This window comes from Prenolepis imparis, unplaced genomic scaffold (genome assembly GCF_030444845.1).
Source record: "Prenolepis imparis isolate NDT839.2.m4 unplaced genomic scaffold, iyPreImpa1.0 SCAF_1, whole genome shotgun sequence".
NCBI lineage: Eukaryota > Metazoa > Arthropoda > Insecta > Hymenoptera > Formicidae > Prenolepis > Prenolepis imparis.
Window position 1 is genome coordinate 27,040,712 of NW_028141159.1, and position 20,778 is coordinate 27,061,489.

General features: G+C 32.2%; 1 protein-coding gene across 1 annotated transcript; it reads right to left on the bottom strand.

Annotated features, from left to right (window-relative positions):
• Positions 1-88: 88 nt before the first annotated feature.
• LOC145937919 (glucose dehydrogenase [FAD, quinone]-like) lies at positions 89-19,092 on the bottom strand. Its single transcript, XM_083041272.1, has 3 exons — positions 18,604-19,092; positions 1,737-1,920; positions 89-1,656 (listed from the first exon to the last, which is right to left on the bottom strand). The coding sequence occupies exons 1-3, from the start codon at positions 19,015-19,017 to the stop codon at positions 347-349; spliced, it is 1,908 nt and encodes a 635-aa protein (XP_082897398.1). The 5' UTR covers positions 19,018-19,092; the 3' UTR covers positions 89-346.
• Positions 19,093-20,778: the final 1,686 nt, after the last annotated feature.

Consider the following 20,778-nt stretch of genomic DNA (forward strand, 5'->3'; position numbering starts at 1 on the left):
CTAATTTTTACAAAAGTATTTTAATGGAAATAAACTATTATTTTGTAATATAAACTATTATTTTGTAATTATTTTCAATTTCGACACGCTTGATATAAAATGTATTTGCTATATCTAATTTGTAATTATATCACAACTACTAGACTTTTTGTTATATTGAATATTTAAATATTATAAATAATTACGAGTACTTTTTTTTCTAAATTATATCTTATTTTAATTTGAAACTAATTTTTCTCCAAACTGTCTACGTAGAACTTTTTACTAAAATTCTTGTATTTGATCTAACGTTTCGATTAATCGTACATTTGTATTACATTATGCAATATTTTCCAATTGATTAATGTCAAGAAGTAACAACGGTAACATTATCTCTTTTCGAGCGAGATGATTGCATCCACATTGTCTTTATCAAATCGGCACCCTTTTCACTAATCATAATAACAGGCGCATTTATGTTGCCGCTAGTAATAGTTGGCATGATGGATGCATCGATAACTCGCAAGCCTTCAATTCCATAGACTCTTAGTTCTGGATCCACAACCGCCATAGGATCGCTGGCCGGGCCCATCTTTGCGGTACAGCTCATATGATATATCGTCATGGTATACATTCGTAAAATGCATGTCCAGTATTCGTCGCTATAAAGGGGAATGTGCTTACAACTTGGTAACTGTTTGCTATGAAATCTAGAACCGAATTTCTTCATACTGCGCGTTTCGCCAAAGGCAACTGCCGCTTTGATACCCTCGCGAAGCACTGCTACATCTTCTGGATGAGTGAGATAATTATGATAAAGCAACGGGTAATCCAAGGGATTTTTAGATTTCAATCTGATGTAGCCGTGCGATTTGGGCCTGAGTAACATTGGAAACACTCCAAAGACATCGTGATTGTTGAGTTCATTAAATACGTCGTTGTAAAATTCATCGGTTAAACCATGAGCATTCTTTACATGATTGCCACCATCAGAATTGACTCCCGAAGATGTCAACATGAACTCGATATCGGGCCACTCAGTCTCATTGGCATACTTGGTAGCAATAAAGCCGACCGCCTCAAGACCAATGCTGGATGTCAATGGGCCGTCTTCAGTAATGGCGTATTTCAATGCAGAATTGACGTTTACCATTCGATTCATCACAATACTGATCTGATAGTCAATCGGAAAAACGAGCCCGCCAATTGCAATATGATCCTGCAAATTCTGTCCGACACCAGGTGAGTCTTGAATTACAGGGATTCCCAATTGTTCTAAATGGACACGTGGTCCTATACCTGAGAGCATTAATAATTGCGGACTATTGATAGCGCCAGCAGAGAGGATTATTTCTTTTTTGGCAAACACCATCTCCTTATGACCATCTCTAATAAATTCTACACCGTACGCTCTTTTGTTCTGCGGATCAATCAATATTCGAGTCACATGGCTCCACAAAGAAAGATGGAAATTCTTTCTTAGTTGAATGGGTCGCACAAATGCTTTGGCAGTACTGCATCTAGCACCCCGTCGCATTGTATACTGAAAAAAGGCGAAACCAGTTTGCTGTTCGCCATTGACGTCGCAAATATTGTAACCCATCTCTTCACCAGCCTGCAAAAATGCTACGCCCAACGGAGTAACATAAGGGCTATCCTGTACAGTTAGATATCCTCCTAGGAAATAAAAAATAATAAGAATAAAAAAATATTAATGATTTATCGCACAATATACACGATAATTGAAGTATGCAAACCTGTGCTATGATATTTTGTATTGCGTGCCAGATATGGATTTCTTTGATCCTGCGATTTGTGAAAATATGGTAACACATCATCGTATCCCCAACCAGGATTTCCGAAACTTCGCCATTGATCATAATCACGTCGATTTCCGCGAATGTAAAGCATTGTGTTCAGCACGCTGGAGCCTCCAAGGACCTAAAGTATTATTTAACCAATTGTGAAGATTATACAAAATAGAATAATTGCAAAACAAGTAAATTTATTAACCTACTTTCTCGTTGAGATAATTATTTCTAATCATATAATATGATTATACGTAAATATAAAATCTAACAAGTATTAAGATGCGAATTCATGGGACGCTCGTTTCAACGTTGCATGGTCTTGTGACTTCGACTTGACGTTACCGTTAGGAAAAAAGTGAATTGGACCGTCGAGGCTATCCGACTTTGTCTACAAGAGTGGGTGGACAGAGCCAACGGGAGGGGAAGGTGACTTTTAGAATGACTCAGGTGCTTACCGGGCACGGGTGCTTCGGTAGATACCTGAGTCGCATCGGTAAGAAGCGCACGGCGCGATGTCTGCATTGCGGACAAGAGGAGGATACCACGCAGCACACTGTAGCGGAGTGCTCTGCGTGGCAGCAAGAGAGAGGGGAGCTAACTGCGGTCATAGGGAGAGATCTCTCCCTCGCTTCCGACTGTAGTGGCGAGTATGTTGGAATCGGAAGAGAAATGGAGGGCCTTCTCCTCCTGCGAGATCACTGCCTCGCAGAAGGAGGAGACGGAGAGAGAAAGGGAGAGGCGGGGGAGACGAGGAAGACTCGCGTGCTTTCCAGAATCCCGGGAGAAGAGAGACGACCCTTTCTGGTTGCCTGGGCGAGGAGGGGGCACTCGTCGAGGCAAGAACCAGAAGAGAGTCGGCCCCCACCCCACTCCAGATAATACTGGGGTGGGATGAGGCCGTCGGGGGAGGACTCTAAGTCCGGAACTCCTCCCCCGACGACCTCGCGAGAGGGATAAGGGCGGATCGCTTCGGCGTGTAGCTCTGAGGAGGGCCCCTCTGGCTGTCGACCGAATCCTAACTCCCTTTGGGAGCGGAAGGAGTCGCAGCTGGAGGAGCAGGGGGGCCGGGGCCCGAGCGGGTAACTCGAGCCCCGACCCCGCCCCCCAACTAACATCGGGAGGGCGTGGCGTGGGATGGTGTCCTCCTGCGTCACAACCGCGATGGCCCGCACGATGGCGGGAGAGGGAGCTGTTCCTTTGGAACTTCCCGAGAGGAACAGGCGGGGGGGACGGTGTAGGCAGGGGATACCAGCACCTTCCGCGCTCCCCACCTAATGGCCGCGTAGGACACCCGTGAGGGTTTTAGTGTGATATTCCCCCCTTCGGAGAGGGAGTCCCACATAACCCCCATCTCCTTTCCCGAGGAATGGGGGTATCTATAAAGGATTTCCCTCACGCAAAAAAAAAAGTGAATTTCCTCAGCTTTCAGTGTCAAGCTCATCGGCATATAAGATACGGTGATTATATACGATACTGTCACTATAAATTCGATTTTAAACCCTTTTCGAGCGTTTTTTTCAATATTAACTTTGATCAGGTAATCTACTTTGATGCGTCGAAAATGAGCGTCAAACGTTAGCGTGAAAAGGCACCTTTATATTTCAACAAAAACATCAATATATGTAAAAAAAAATCGTGTCACATTGTATCAAATGTCATTTGTCAACAATATTATATCACATTTTATCCTAATTAAATACTTGTAGATGCTGAGGATGATCTGAAATGGTGATCGAAACGTTTATTAATAAAAAAAGTTTATATAACTAAATATACTTGCGCACCGTCTACAGCGCTTGGCTCTTATTTAGCCCTTTCTATTCTCAATTTATTTTATTATCAGAGCCTAACAGTATTCTGTTTAATTTTAATTTAATTTTACGCTGGCTGCAAATATGCGTACTTTTACATTTTTTGACTTTGTTAAACGAAATTTCGGGTATAGTATAGTTAAATTCATGAAAGATTGGATAAATTGTCAAAAAACAATTATAAAATTGCGACTGCGGGTAAAGTTTCTTAAGAAATGTATCAGATCGAACATAACTTTACTACACTTAAACCGCTTTAATAGCTATGATGCGAATTTACATAACAAATTATCTAGAAATAAATTCCAATTAATTCTTAAACGGTTCAATAACAGCATGATACGGAATGAGAGTTATGACGCACATGACCACATCCGTTTTTTGCGAAAAAATCATATAAGTTATTTCATCGCATTGCAAATATGCTTCCGATGGATATGTGCAATAATTTTTTTGATACACAAAATAGATCGTTCAACTTCCACTTCGTGAATGAAAATATTAGAACGAACAAAAAGTTTAACTGGCTAAATAATAAACATGACAATATGAAAAAATTGAAGATACGCCCGATAAAATATTTTTGGGGAAATCCACAATACACGACCAGTACGTCATCCAATGTACCCTCACAGAACACAGAGATATTTTCTTTGAATCCGATGCAATCCGCTGACGTCTCCAAAAATGACATTACTCTACATCCTTCCTTGTTCAAAAATTCTACTCCTTTCCCCCTCTCCATCCAAGATAAATGGTTCGTCAATTTGTCTACGACACAAATACCTGAAGACATCCATGGACTGTTGCAATTAGGGGATAATTTCAGCTTACCAACAACAAACACAGATTCTATTATCACAGACCTCCTAAAATGCGTCGACCATAACATCAATAGATTACCTGCACACCTCCGCTTAGTTACACACAATAGATTGACTCCCATTATAAGTAATCTTCATAATCATTCCTTCAAATGCTCCCCATCGGATATAGATATCCTCAAAGCGGAAAATACGACAAAAAAGTTTATTCTTGACAACCCAGACGTGATTTTTACCAACGCAGATAAAGGCAACGTCACCGTAGCTATGAATCTTGTCGAAAGTTAAATTCAATCATTATGAAAAACAAACGCGAAAGTCAAGAGAAGTGGAACACGAAGAATATTTCGATTGCACATGCAATTATAACAGCATGTAAGCCGAAATCTTTTTTATCACCTTTACATATTGATTTTGGGGCGTTTTCGTTTCTCAAAAATTTAGTTCTAAAGACCTTTTGAATATTTTATTTGAAAAAACTGATTTTTCACCCTTTTCTTCAAGATGGCGGCTGAAGCTCATCACGGGGGAGGTCGAAAACTTAGTATGTCATTACTGACACCCAAACAAAGCCATTAAAATTCTAGCTTTAATAAAATAATAAAATAATAAAATAAATTAATTAAATATATATATATATATATACAAACATATAAATGTCTCGATTCGAGTTGGCTATGAGAGCCCAAGTACGGATAGTAAGGTGCAAATAAAATATTTTAAATTAAGTAATTGCAAATAAAATATTTTAAAAAAAGTAAATTAAGTAAGTTTATTTTAATAATTTATTTAATTTATTTAATACATTTATTTAATTTATTTAATACATTTATTTAATTTATTTAATACAACGGGTCAGAAACATGGAGAATACTCCATGTTTCTGACCCGTTGTATTAAATAAATTAAATAAATGTATTAAATAAATTAAATAAATTATTAAAATAAAATACTTTAAATATATATATATATATATATATATTTATATACAAAATAAATATAATATGTATATATATAATATACACATTAATTTATTTTATTAAATATTAAATAATTAATTTAAAAATAAATAAACTTAATAAAATAAATTAATGTGTATATTATATATATATTTATATAATATACACACTCTACATTGCATAAGGCGTCATGTACAGTACGCTTAGCAGTCAGCTGGCAGTAGAAAAGGACAGATATACAAGCCGCTGTCTTTTTCTCTCTCGAGCTGTAGCTATAGCTATGATACGCGTTGCGCGTCGCCAGTCACAAGATTTTGATAATCTCGAAAATCTTACGGCGCGGCTCGTCAATACTCGATCTCGCGTGTTACTAATAATTTAACAATTGAAACGTAAAAATTAATATCCAAATTAATATTATAATTGCATTAAAATTTATTTTGCATACAAAAATACAAATAAATTAAAGAATTATAAAGTAGAGAAAGCGTAAATATGTTGTGTGCCGCGCAAACGGCACTCGGGTTGCGCCGAATTTAAGGATGGAGATCCTCGGGTCGCGTAGGAAGTCGCGGAAGATTGTTTTTCGAATAAATATACACTTTTATTTGGATTAATTTGGTTTACACTTTATTTCTGTCCTTCTTTCGGTTTAGATATTCGCGTAACATTCGGTGATTAGCTAGCGAGCGTTTCTTAGTAAATCTTTCTTAGCGACTCTTCGTCTTAATGTTTCGGAATTTGGTTTGCGTCTCTCGCTGCGGTCTGCTTTTCGGTCTTTTATAATTCGATTCTCGGATTTTCTTTGGAGGGGACCCTTAGGAACAGGCCCCTGATTGGTTGAAAGTATTCACGTGTTTTTAATCTAAGTGCAAGCGAAGCAGGTCGGAATCGCGACTCTTCGCTTGCGTCTCGCGGTTTCCGGTGGTTCGCGCGTGTCTCGCTGCGTTAGCGTTTTCGCACGTCGAGCGTTTAGCAAGAGCGTTCTTTTATGTATAAAAATATTCCATAGTAAATTCTTACTTCTAATATTATTTCAATACTGGTTATAGTCATTCGGACTATAACAAATAATAGAAATCCACTCTTAGCCAACATGTACGTTTTTCTTTCAAAAAAATTGTTATTAATTTAGAAAGATGACTTATTGTTTTGGTACAAGAAAAATTAAATAAAAATTAAATTATATGTTATTTCTTTTGGACAAATTATTTTGATAATATATTTTTTACTTTGATAATAGTAAAAGAATAGTAAAAAGAATAATACACAGTAAAAAAATTTGTGTTAAATTTAACATATTTCACATGTCCCAATTTATCCATTCTAATTTTAATGTCAATTTAACAGAAGACAAATATGTAAATAAATAACACACGTAATATGTGAAAAAATAACACAAAAATGTAACACTTGGATGTTATCTGGAAATAAAGTTTATGTTAAATTAACATACTTATAAAGTTAAATTTAATTAAAATAAAATGTTATTTTTACATTTTTTAAAGTAGTTGTTTAAAGATTTTAATGAAATTAAAATGTTAAATTTACACAGCCGGTGTGTTAAGAATTTTATATTTCAACGTTAAAAAAATGTTAACGTAACATTTTTTAAATGTTAACGTAACATTTTTAAATGTTAACGCAACATTTTTGAAATGTCAGCGTTACATTTTTTAAATGTTAACGTTACATTTTTTAAATGTTAACGTTACATTTTCTAAATATTAATGTTACATTTTTAAAATGTTTATTGCTATTATTATAGTATTATAATATTGCAGTATTATAATACTAATATATTAATATTATTTATTGTTATATAACATAAAATAACACATTTTTCCACAAAGTGTTTTATTTATTATAGAAATGTTATCGGATACATTTGACAAAATTGCACATTTTAATAATAGTCAATCAAATTTATAATCTGTTCCTTATATATATACGCAAAGCACGCAATGGCCACACAATAGCTTCAGCACGTATATCAAGAGACACGGTAGTGTCTCGCGCCAAGTACCGCGTAAGCAAAACCACGCGCAGCGACTGCGAGGTATAGCATTAGCCGCCGCGCAGCAATCATGTCCGCACTTGCACTCAGTAACCGCCAGAAAACAAAAGACGATATCTCTTTATGATAAATAACATAAAAGATATGTCGATTTAACAGATAAAAACTGTAATAGAGAGAAAAATAACATAAGTTATCTGTTCATAAGTTACAATAAACATTTAAAAAATGTTACGTTAACATTTTTTTATGTTAAAATATAGAATTCTTAACAGACCGGTAATGTAAATTTAACATTTTAATTTCATTAAATTTAACTTTATAAGTATGTTAATTTAACATACAAAATATATCATCAAGAATTCGTACATTTTTATTTAATTGGTTTGTTTTAACACTTAAAAACAGTGAATATTAACTCAACACAGAAATGTCAAAATAACACAACGACAATATGTTACATTAACATAAGAGTATGTTAAAAATTTAACACAAAAATTTCTACACGAGATAATTTTAACAGAAATACAAAATGTTTTTTACCGTGTATAGATAGTAGTAAAACAAAAAAAATATTTTTGCAATAACACAATTCGAAATAGTTATGTGACATGCATGTAAATCTATGTTATATATTACTGTCGATAATAGCAGAATTAAAATTGTCGGTAATTATCTACAATTTTAGTTCCGCTTAGATGAGGACGCAAACCCGTCGGAGTTCGGCCGTCCGTTTAGGATTCCTTTAATTGTGCATTGTGAGTGGACATTTATTTAAATTCTCTAGATATCTACATCTACCAACAAGTTTTCCACAGGATAATTGCAAATCAGTATTCACTGATCCCAGCTACTGTTATTTTATTTGCGCTTGCATTTCTTATGCCAACAAATAATGAATAAATAAGAATACACATAAATATACGAGGTCTGTCAGAAAAATAATGAAATTAAGTAGCATACAATGGCAACACTGAAAAATTGTAACCACGCAGAACGTAAAATATAGTTTGTAAGTGCGTATTAATAAATTTTGTCGTTTTTTCTTCCTGATTATTAGGAAGTAACAAAATATTAAACAAAGATACAATAAAATTTTGTGTTGAATTTAAAAACAACGCTACGGATTGTTATAAAAAGTTTAAAAAACATTTTGTTATCATGTTTCATTACGTGCTTAGGTTTTTTAAGTTTTGAAATACACTTTGCGCATATTTCGCATCGTTGATCATCAAATGCTTTTTTTAACTTTTCAGCAATCCATGGCGTTCTCTTTCAATTTAACAGAAAACTTTATCGCATATCTTTGTACAATTTTATTGCTCTATAACAATCATGGAAAAAGTGATTAGGTATATTATTAGATCATTTAAATGAAAATGAGCCAAAGAACATAGTAAAATATTAAATAGGTTTATTGCGGAATCTTCGATGCAAAACAGACGTGACATCATTGTAGTACCACTCATTGTAGTATGACATACTGTCTGGTAGAATCAAGAGACACGGTAGTGTCTCGCGCCTAGTTGAGGGCGTAGCCGACTCCCGCTTTAGCGAGGCACCGTGTATCTTTACGCGAATCGGACAGTTGAGTCTATTATAAATTTGGAATCCTCAATAACGGCTGAAGCCGTTTATACTAGTCTCAATCGATAGATTGAGTTCGAATTATATAATGAAAGTGTCTTTGTTTCTGCTCTACGTGATTTGTAAGCAGAGATATGATAATGCAAAGTCTAAATATGAAAAATTTCTTGTAAGAAACGTCGTCATCGACCACGCATACATAGTAGTATCGTGCTACACGTATTCACACGTATACAACACATGCATACACGTATATCACACGTACACAACTTGCAATAGATTGCATGGATTGGTAATGTCCAACTCTCACGTTTTATAACAGATGGCGATATTAGTGCTCTACGATATTACCATAGCAGCGTACGGGGTTATGTATAAATAAAAAAAATAAATAGTGACGTGCGGGATTATGTATAAATATTGATACACACATAACATGTACGTATCTTTTGATAGTTTATAATATACTATATTTTTGCATAATGTGTAACAAGAAAATAGATTATTATATTATTATGAAAAAAATATAGTATATCACATATTATGTAGTATTGCATATCACATGTATTTAGCAAGTATATATTGCAAAATGTAGATCCTTTTATCTATCTATTTCTTTCTTAAATGCATATTTATATATTGATATTTGCAACTACTTTCTTGTTACGTTACCATTTTAATTAAACTATTTCTTTCATAATAATTACTTTCTTGCTACACTACCATCCTACTATTTCTTTTATAAGTACATAATTATTGATGTAAAATAAGGAGAAGCGATCTTTACCAATAATAATTATTTATATACTTATGAAAGATGTAGTATGATGGTAGCGTTGCAGAAAATTATTATGAAAGAAATAGTAAAATGATAACATAACATAATAAATAAAAGTAAGAAATACATGTGATATGCAATACTGCATCAGAATATTCAAAGTGATAGCTCACATGATGCCAGATTTACCAAATGTTGACTTTGAACGAGATGTATATCAATTTATGGTAAGTAATGGTTCTCTAGCTTGTACATATTAATATTTAAATTTAATTAATTTAATTAATTTCTTATTACTTCTATATATTGTTATATAAATATTATAATTTGTAGGAATTTTTCAAAAATCCTGCGTTTTGAACAGATGGATTAAAAATTTATCCGACACTTGTCATACATGGAACTGGTTTGTACGAATTATGGAAAACTGGAAGATACAAAAGTTATGCACCGAGTGTACTGATCGATCGTATTCTGTCTTTAATACCACGGTGGACATGGGTTTATCGTGTACAATGTATAATTATTAACCTCGTTCATAATTGAAAGCACCGGTTAATGTGAGTAAACCCTGCCATCCTATATGGAAATGTGTCCGTTCTGGACTGTATCCAAATGAATTCTGTGTAAACTAACTGTGTGTAAATGGACTGTGCTTAAACGAATCTCTCGCACATAACAATATGCGCTATCGGGAAAAAACACGTTTTTTCTCGTTAGCACATATCCTAGTAGCGCACGACAACGTGCGCTATAGAGAAAAAAACGCACCTTTTCTTGTTAGTACATGTCCCAATAACGCACGACAATATGCGCTATTGTGATAATGTGTTATTTTATTGTGTGTTATCGCACGGGATAATGCTTATTTTTTCTTGTGCACTAATAATGCGTGTGATATCGGGATGTTTGCTAAAGAGATGTGGGCTATCGAGAATTATGTTAAATTTGACGTGTGCTGTCGGAATGTGGGATATCGCACCGTGCGCTAACAGATCCCGTTCGGTTGTCTTCAGGCTTGCTAACGTGAAGCAGAGTTGTATATAATTAATTACTTTTTCAATTAATTACCATGTTTAGTTATCAATTGAAGTGTACCATTATAATTAAAATTTTTTAAATTCACGATTAATTTAAAAAAAGTTAATTGCAGCTCATTCGATAACGATTGATACAAGCGAGATTAATGTAAAATTGTTTAATTAACGGTTGATATGAACGAAATCAATTGAAGGTCGCCCGATTGATGATTGATTTAAACGAAATTAATCGAAGGATGTACGATTAACGATTAGTATGAGCAAATTCAATTAAAAATCATTCGATGGATGATTGAACCGAGCAAATTCAATCGAAAACTGCTCGATTGACAATTAATTTGGAAAAATTCAATCAAAAATTATTTAATTAATAATTAAACATAACAAATTTAATGCAAATTTCTTTGATTAATGATTGATTTAAGCAAACGTAATCGAACATTTCCCTTCTATTCAAGGTTGAAAAAATATTAATTACTTTTTGAAAATTAAATAATTGATAAAACAATTTTAATTAAAACATTTTGGATTAACGAATGATTTTAAAAAAAGTTAATCGCAGTTCATTCGATGACGATTGATATAAGCGAGATTAATCTAAGGTTGTTTAATTAACGATTGATATGAACGGAATCAATTGAAGGTCATCCGATTAACAATTAATATAAACGAAATTAATCGAAGAGTTCGATTAACGATTAGTATGAGCGAATTCAATTAAAAGTCATTCGATGGACGATTGAACCGAGCAAATTTAATCGAAGACTGCTCGATTGACAATTAATTAGGGAAAATTTAATCGAAAATTATTTAATTAATGATTAATCATAACAAATTTGATGCGAATATCTTCGATTAATGATTGATTTAAGCAAATGTAATCAAAGACTTCCCTTCCTTCTACGACGAAGTGAATCAATTTAATTGAAGCCCATTCGATTGATTAATATGAGTGAACGCAATCATTCCCCTTCGTTCTAACAATTTTCTCGTATGCAGCAGCCATTGTGAAAATCTTCTTGTATGTAGTAGCCATTTTTGAAAACCATCATAATATTACATAGATATTCAAAATTCAAAATGACGGATAAATCACATGAAAATGCTATAAAAAGCGAGGATCATAAAGTATTTTCCAATTCTTCATAATTTTTGAATTTTGAATATCTATGTCATAGATATTCAAAATTCAAAATGACGGATAAATCACATGAAAATGCTATAAAAAGCGAGGATCATAAAGTATTTTCCAATTCTTCATAATTTTTATTTTAAAATTATAACATAAAATCAATGAATATATTTTTATACAAATGTTTAAACAGTTTTCGCAATTTTTAGATAGTCATAATGAATTTTTATCACATGATATTGTTATGTTAAATTATGGTTTTCTACAATATAAAATATAATTAAAATTGCCTTATATATACTCTTGAATTTTAAGATCTCCTAAAAAGCGTGAAGCTTTAAAAAAATATTTAAAAAAAATAAATTATTTATTATTATGAATTGTAATATAGAAAATTTTGTATTATCGTATTATTCACATTCACACAACTTTTAGAAGCATTTTATTCTTTCGTTGACATGACAAAAAAATCTCCATTATTTTATTAGATAAAAAACGAGCCAATAATAATCATTGAATATTCAATCATTGAATAATAAAACTTTTCGCTTCAAAATTGATCCGCAAACTTCAAAATTGACACATTGTTGTACATTTATAGTCAATTTATTCTCTAATGAGATTATTTGATTCAGACAATCGTACAAAGAATTCCACCTTGTTATAACAGGCCGTTTCAAGGCACATTTTAAATATTTTTTTAAAGCTTCACGCTTTTTAGGAGATCTTAAAATTCAAGAGCATATAAGGCAATTTTAATTATATTTTATATTGTAGAAAACCATAATTTAACATAACAATATTATGTGATAAAAATTCATTATGACTATCTAAAAATTGTGAGAACTGTTTAAACATTTGTATAAAAATATATTAATTGATTTTATGTTATAATTTTAATCAAACAATCAATAATAGGCCAACTTGCGAGCCGAATAATCAAGATGTTAAACAGATTCTTTATTAAGGAATAAATTAAGTTATTAAAAAAACATGTAAACGTTTCGACAGTACAACTGTCTTTTTCAATACAAAAACTTAAGACATATTATTACCTTGAAAATGACAAATTAAAATTTGTTTATAAAGAGACTATATCTAACTGCTAGATTAATTAACAAATTACTATAAATGTTGAATATATCGCAACGTGACACGTACATGGTTATATTAGGTAACAAATATTCAACTGAAACCGGACGCTGATAGATCTAATTTTATCGCTGGTAAACGCATAAAACCAACAATCAGGTTTTTCTCGATGTCACATTTTGAACAACGTCTAATTTTATGATCCGATATTCGTCAGTGTGTTAAACATGTGCTGTAGAAATAATGTGACATGTAACTCTAGAGAGCAATTTACAGACATATCTTTTTTTAATTTTAAAATAAAGCGACAGTACTTACAAGAGTATCAAGTCAAGAGAAACTCGCGATTATTATCCTCATTATAATTGTTCTTGTGTAACGTAACTGTTATAGAGCATGATGATAAGTCTAAGGGACAACGCCAACTAATATTTATTTAGTTATTACAAGGTTATTATATATATTTCTATGTTATGAAGACTCAGACAATTTAGATAAAACATCAAAATAAGAACTGTCAAGAAGTTCGGTGTCTTTTTTTAAATTAATACTGTTCTTTTGCTCTTTAATGTATAACATTTCTGAAATTAATCTTTTATGATAATTTCTTTTATGGTCTAGAATTTTGGTATTGCCCCAATCGAATGTATGTGTTAAATTCACAATGTGTTCCGAGACAACCGAATGTCTCGCAGAATCCAATTTTATGTTATTCTTATGTTCATTTAATCTTATGTGTAATTGTCGTTTTGTCTGTCCTATGTAAGTTGCATCACAATTATTGCAACTTATTTTGTAAATAACGCCAGCATTATTTTGAATTTCATCCTTGTCTTTCTGCGTCTTAATGATTCCGTCCAATTTTTTTAAAATTCTGTATCCCACTTTTACATTGGATTTTTCAAGTTCGGAGGCTATTAGATCAGAAATTCTTTCCACGTACGGAATAGCAATAAATTTTTGGTCTCTATCATTACAGACGTTGTCACCCCTCGCTGTGTTGTTTTTTGCTATTGTATTAGATTCATTAGCAATGATATATTTAATTCTACGGTTGATTTCTGAGAATGTTAGATCGAGAGGATAGCCGTTGTTTATTAAAATATTTATGACTAATTCTAAATTCTTTTTGTGAAACATCGGATGAGATAATAACAGAGCTCGGTCTACTAAGTTATAAATAATGCCTGTCTTATGACATCTAGGATGGTTAGAATGAAACGAGAGAAGTCTCCCCGAAAACGTCTTTTTTTGAAACCAATCAATATGTATCACGTTATTAATTATTTTGATTGATAAATCTAAGAAACTTATGCATCGGTTATCTTCTCGCTCCAGCGTAAATTTTAATCTATTGTGATAACAATTGAATCTATCTAAAATGAGTGAGACATAATCTTCCGGAATACACAACAGAATATCATCAACGTAACGGTAATAAAACGGAACCCCAACATTCAGTGTGTTAAGTATTGATGTCTCCAAATCCTGCATGACGATATCAGCCAAGATGGGAGATAACGGAGATCCCATAGGCATACCATGGATTTGCTTATAAACTGTGTTATTAAATGTAAAAAACGTTGAGGATAAAATGAATTTGATAGTCAAGATAAACTCATTTTTGTTAATGTAAGTGTGTTTTTCTATGTGTTCCCATCTTCTGCTGATACCCTCAATTACAAGATCCATAGGTACATTTGTGAACAGCGACATTACATCTAAAGATATTATAGTCTCAGAATCATTTAAACAAAAATCTGACAATGCGTTGCACAATTCAAAACTATTATTTATATAACTCATAGCCTTGGGTAAACTGCCTATTAAAATATTATGCAAATGAGATGTCGCTGTTCACAAATGTACCTATAGATCCTGTAATTGAGGGTATCAGCAGAAGATGGGAACACATAGAAAAACACACTTACATTAACAAAAATGAGTTTATCTTGACTATCAAATTCATTTTATCCTCAACGTTTTTTACATTTAATAACACAGTTTATAAGCAAATCCATGGTATGCCTATGGGATCTCCGTTATCTCCCATCTTGGCTGATATCGTCATGCAGGATTTGGAGACATCAATACTTAACACACTGAATGTCGGGGTTCCGTTTTATTACCGTTACGTTGATGATATTCTGTTGTGTATTCCGGAAGATTATGTCTCACTCATTTTAGATAGATTCAATTGTTATCACAATAGATTAAAATTTACGCTGGAGCGAGAGGATAACCGATGCATAAGTTTCTTAGATTTATCAATCAAAATAATTAATAACGTGATACATATTGATTGGTTTCAAAAAAAGACGTTTTCGGGGAGACTTCTCTCGTTTCATTCTAACCATCCTAGATGTCATAAGACAGGCATTATTTATAACTTAGTAGACCGAGCTCTGTTATTATCTCATCCGATGTTTCACAAAAAGAATTTAGAATTAGTCATAAATATTTTAATAAACAACGGCTATCCTCTCGATCTAACATTCTCAGAAATCAACCGTAGAATTAAATATATCATTGCTAATGAATCTAATACAATAACAAAAAACAACACAGCGAGGGATGACAACGTCTGTAATGATAGAGACCAAAAATTTATTGCTATTCCGCACGTGGAAAGAATTTCTGATCTAATAGCCTCCGAACTTAAAAAATCCAATGTAAAAGTGGGATACAGAATTTTAAAAAAATTGGACGGAATCATTAAGACGCAGAAAGACAAGGATGAAATTCAGAATAATGCTGGCGTTATTTACAAAATAAGTTGCAATAATTGTGATGCAACTTACATAGGACAGACAAAACGACAATTACACACAAGATTAAATGAATATTAGAATAACATAAAATTGGATTCTGCGAGACATTCGGTTGTCTCGGAACACATTGTGAATTTAACACATACATTTGATTGGGGCAATACCAAAATTCTAGACCATGAAAGAAATTATCATAAAAGATTAATTTCAGAAATGTTATACATTAAAGAGCAAAAGAACAGTATTAATTTAAAAAAAGACACCGAACTTCTTGACAGTTCTTATTTTGATGTTTTATCTAAATTGTCTGAGTCTTCATAACATAGAAATATATATAATAACCTTGTAATAACTAAATAAATATTAGTTGGCGTTGTCCCTTAGACTTATCATCATGCTCTATAACAGTTACGTTACACAAGAACAATTATAATGAGGATAATAATCGCGAGTTTCTCTTGACTTGACACTCTTGTAAGTACTGTCGCTTTATTTTAAAATTAAAAAAAGATATGTCTGTAAATTGCTCTCTAGAGTTACATGTCACATTATTTCTACAGCACATGTTTAACACATTGACGAATATCGGATCATAAAATTAGACGTTGTTCAAAATGTGACATCGAGAAAAACCTGATTGTCGGTTTTATGCGTTTACCAGCGATAAAATTAGATCTATCAGCGTCCGGTTTCAGTTGAATATTTGTTACCTAATATAACCATGTACGTGTCACGTTGCGATATATTCAACATTTATAGTAATTTGTTAATTAATCTAGCAGTTAGATATAGTCTCTTTATAAACAAATTTTAATTTGTCATTTTCAAGGTAATAATATGTCTTAAGTTTTTGTATTGAAAAAGACAGTTGTACTGTCGAAACGTTTACAAGTTTTTTTAATAACTTAATTTATTCCTTAATAAAGAATCTGTTTAACATCTTGATTATTCGGCTCGCAAGTTGGCCTATTATTGATTGTTTGATTTTAATTATACACGAGCCTTATCTTAATTTTGATATTATTAATTTTATAATTTTAAATTAAAAATTATGTAAAATTGGAAAATACTTTATGATCCTCGCTTTTTATAGCATTTTCATGTGATTTATCCGTCATTTTGAATTTTGAATATCTATGTAATATTATGATGGTTTTCAAAAATGGCTACTACATACAAGAAGATTTTCACAATGGCTGCTGCATACGAGAAAATTGTTAGAACGAAGGGGAATGATTGCGTTCACTCATATTAATCAATCGAATGGACTTCAATTAAATTGATTCACTTCGTCGTAGAAGGAAGGGAAGTCTTTGATTACATTTGCTTAAATCAATCATTAATCGAAGATATTCGCATCAAATTTGTTATGATTAATCATTAATTAAATAATTTTCGATTAAATTTTCCCTAATTAATTGTCAATCGAGCAGTCTTCGATTAAATTTGCTCGGTTCAATCGTCCATCGAATGACTTTTAATTGAATTCGCTCATACTAATCGTTAATCGAACTCTTCGATTAATTTCGTTTATATTAATTGTTAATCGGATGACCTTCAATTGATTCCGTTCATATCAATCGTTAATTAAACAACCTCAGATTAATCTCGCTTATATCAATCGTCATCGAATGAACTGCGATTAACTTTTTTTAAAATCATTCGTTAATCCAAAATGTTTTAATTAAAATTGTTTTATCAATTATTTAATTTTCAAAAAGTAATTAATATTTTTTCAACCTTGAATAGAAGGGAAATGTTCGATTACGTTTGCTTAAATCAATCATTAATCAAAGAAATTTGCATTAAATTTGTTATGTTTAATTATTAATTAAATAATTTTTGATTGAATTTTTCCAAATTAATTGTCAATCGAGCAGTTTTCGATTGAATTTGCTCGGTTCAATCATCCATCGAATGATTTTTAATTGAATTTGCTCATACTAATCGTTAATCGTACATCCTTCGATTAATTTCGTTTAAATCAATCATCAATCGGGCGACCTTCAATTGATTTCGTTCATATCAACCGTTAATTAAACAATTTTACATTAATCTCGCTTGTATCAATCGTTATCGAATGAGCTGGAATTAACTTTTTTAAAATTAATCGTTAATTCAAAAAATTTTAATTATAATTGTTTTATCAATTATTTAATTGAAAAAAAATGTAATTAATATTTTTCCAACCCTGACGTGAAGCAATCAAGAAAAAAATGTAAAGAAGACGAATCTCTTTCTTCAGAGATTTATCTGCTGGTTTCTGTGACTTTCTTAAGAAATGGGTAGGAGATAGAGCTTTGTATAGATATAGATCATCTATAGAGAGCTTTAGTCGGCAACTTTAAAAGAAGAAACCTGAGAAACAAGTTAGTTCAAATAAGAAGATCTCTTGATAGGGACCGGAATGCTACTGTCCAGGAAGAATAACATTGTAGTAGATGTACTCTCTCGAGTAGAAAACGTACAGACAGTAAACTTTGAGACTTTTGCAAAATCACAAGAGCAAGACTACAAGCCTTATTACAGAGCAATAAGAAAGCAGGTCTTCATGTTCCTGGATTGACATTGACATATCCGGGGATTAAGGCAACAGCAAAGTTACATGTGGCCAAACATACAACAGAATTGTAGCAAGTGGGCACATGCCTATATAATATGCCAGAAATTAAAATAATATTTTTATATACTGTTATTAATTCTCTTTCTCTCTCTCTCTCTCTCTCTCTCTCTCTCTCTCTCTCTCTCTCTCTCTCTCTCTGTCTTTCTCTTTGTTTCTTGTTTTTAAATATTATTTCTTACCTTGCCTCTAGTCCAAGAACATCGACGATCGATCATAGCTTGACAGGCTGTGCTCTGAGGCTGCGTGCGATACTTCCAATCGACTTTACTTTTGTGTAGATATAGAGATAGTATGGGCACGTCGGTTATTTCCGTTTCATGACCTCCGGCTTCCAGCAACAGCACATTCCATTCAGGATTTTCGGTTAATCTATTGACAACTACGCTGCCGGCGGAACCGCCGCCGATTACAACAAAATCATAGCTTTTTTTTAATTCCTTTGTAACATGCGGATGATTTTCCGGGTCCATGAGATCATAATTAAAATACATGAGAGCGACAATCAGTACTGGGATTATAGTAATTTTGCCAATGCTGATACCGAGCAGGACGGTTGCTGCTTTTATAGCGGCACTGATTGTTGTGACATTCATTTTTTTGCTGGTTGTGTTTTCGAATATTGATCTTGTCTGAATTTATTAATCGAGTATATTATCAAATATATTTGTTTCTTCTTTTTCACGATTGAATTTTTTAAAATTACATTTTATAAAATACACCTTTGATGAATAAAATCGATATAAAATAATCTGTTTTTGTTATTTCTTGTCTCATTTCAATGTAGGTCTTTTTTCATTGTTCATTTATGTTGTAATTTTAAGTCGATTTGAAAAAATGCAGGATAAAGCAAATTTATTATTAATTAATTATTAATATAAATAGTAACAGTCATCGTGTGTACCCGTTACATCATTGTATTAAAAAGGTTTCTGGAACATTTTCCTTTGGCATTTCATCTGAAAATAGAATAAAAATTTGTTTTATTTATTAAAATAATTAATTTTGCAGTAATGATACTCAAAAGTCGCAAAAAAATGTCTATTTCAGATTTTAATGAACTTTGGATACGCGTGCATGATCGTATTTTTTGATAATATAAATTTTGTAAAAAAAAAGAACATACACACACACACATACTTTTATTTCAATTTACTTCAAATCTTTACTTTATTTAAAGATCTGAAATGATGACGATATCCATGAAAAATTTTTGATAAAATTTTATAAAAAGAAATCAAACACATCTAACAGTTGCATTTATATTATTGTTCTAGTTCTAGGTATAGTTAGCAAGTCACGCATAATTTGTTTAATGTTTGGGAGATACACTTTTCTTAATGAAACCTTAAAATAATGTAATGTTAATTTTGATGCCATGATAAGATATTGCTCTTTTTTAACTATTTCTCTTATTATTTGATCAAAAATTCCACTGGCTTTTTTTAAAATAATGCAAACAGACGATAAGAACTTACTATTACAGATTGAAACAATAGATTATATTTTATACATTGTTTCTTTTAATTTCTTTTCTGTCATTTTACTTTCTCTCTACTGCTATAATTTATTTGTTCCTTTTATTTCTGCAATTAAACTAATTTTCTTTTCACTTTAATGTTTTAAATTATTTTTTGTTTCTTTACTTTTCCAAAACTTATTACATATCTTTTATATTATATTGGAATAAGCAGTCTGTGATACGTGTAATTTTCTTTTTATAAAATGTCTGATCTTTTTTTTGCTCAGTTATTTACTTGTGACACATCAAATAAATTTTAAAAATTCAGAATCTTTCTCTGCAACTTCGTACTTGTATTCATATATTTGCTTAAGCATATGTATATATGTCGTTTTTTTGCATCTTCGCTTCTTTAATTATATAAATGGACTTTGCAGCTTAAATTCTGCGCAAAATACACGATGTATCCGAAAAGTAATAAGAATAAGATTGTTACGCTCCCTAAAACTTTTACATGGAGAGTGGTGGGACAAAGTCATTTAGGGTAAGGTGCCAGGTATACGGTAAAACCTTTCAGTTACGTTTAGTTTCTGTCAATGTCGAGACGTTCGTTATTGTGATACTCTGTTTAAGTACAATCGTAATGTAAGCGAGTTTGGAGCAACGGTACGCGATAAAATTCTGCGTGAAAATGGGTAGCAGTGCATCGGAAACATTGTCATATTTTTTATGTGGACGAATATCTCGAGCGTTGTTCATCTTCCACATTGCCCATCCTTGAAAGCTTTGTGCCATCTGCTGTGCTGATAGGGCAGCTTGCTCATACGCTTTCTTCAACATTTTGAGAATTTTCGCTGCTCGCATTGCTCCAAACTCACGATACTTCCGTTGCTCA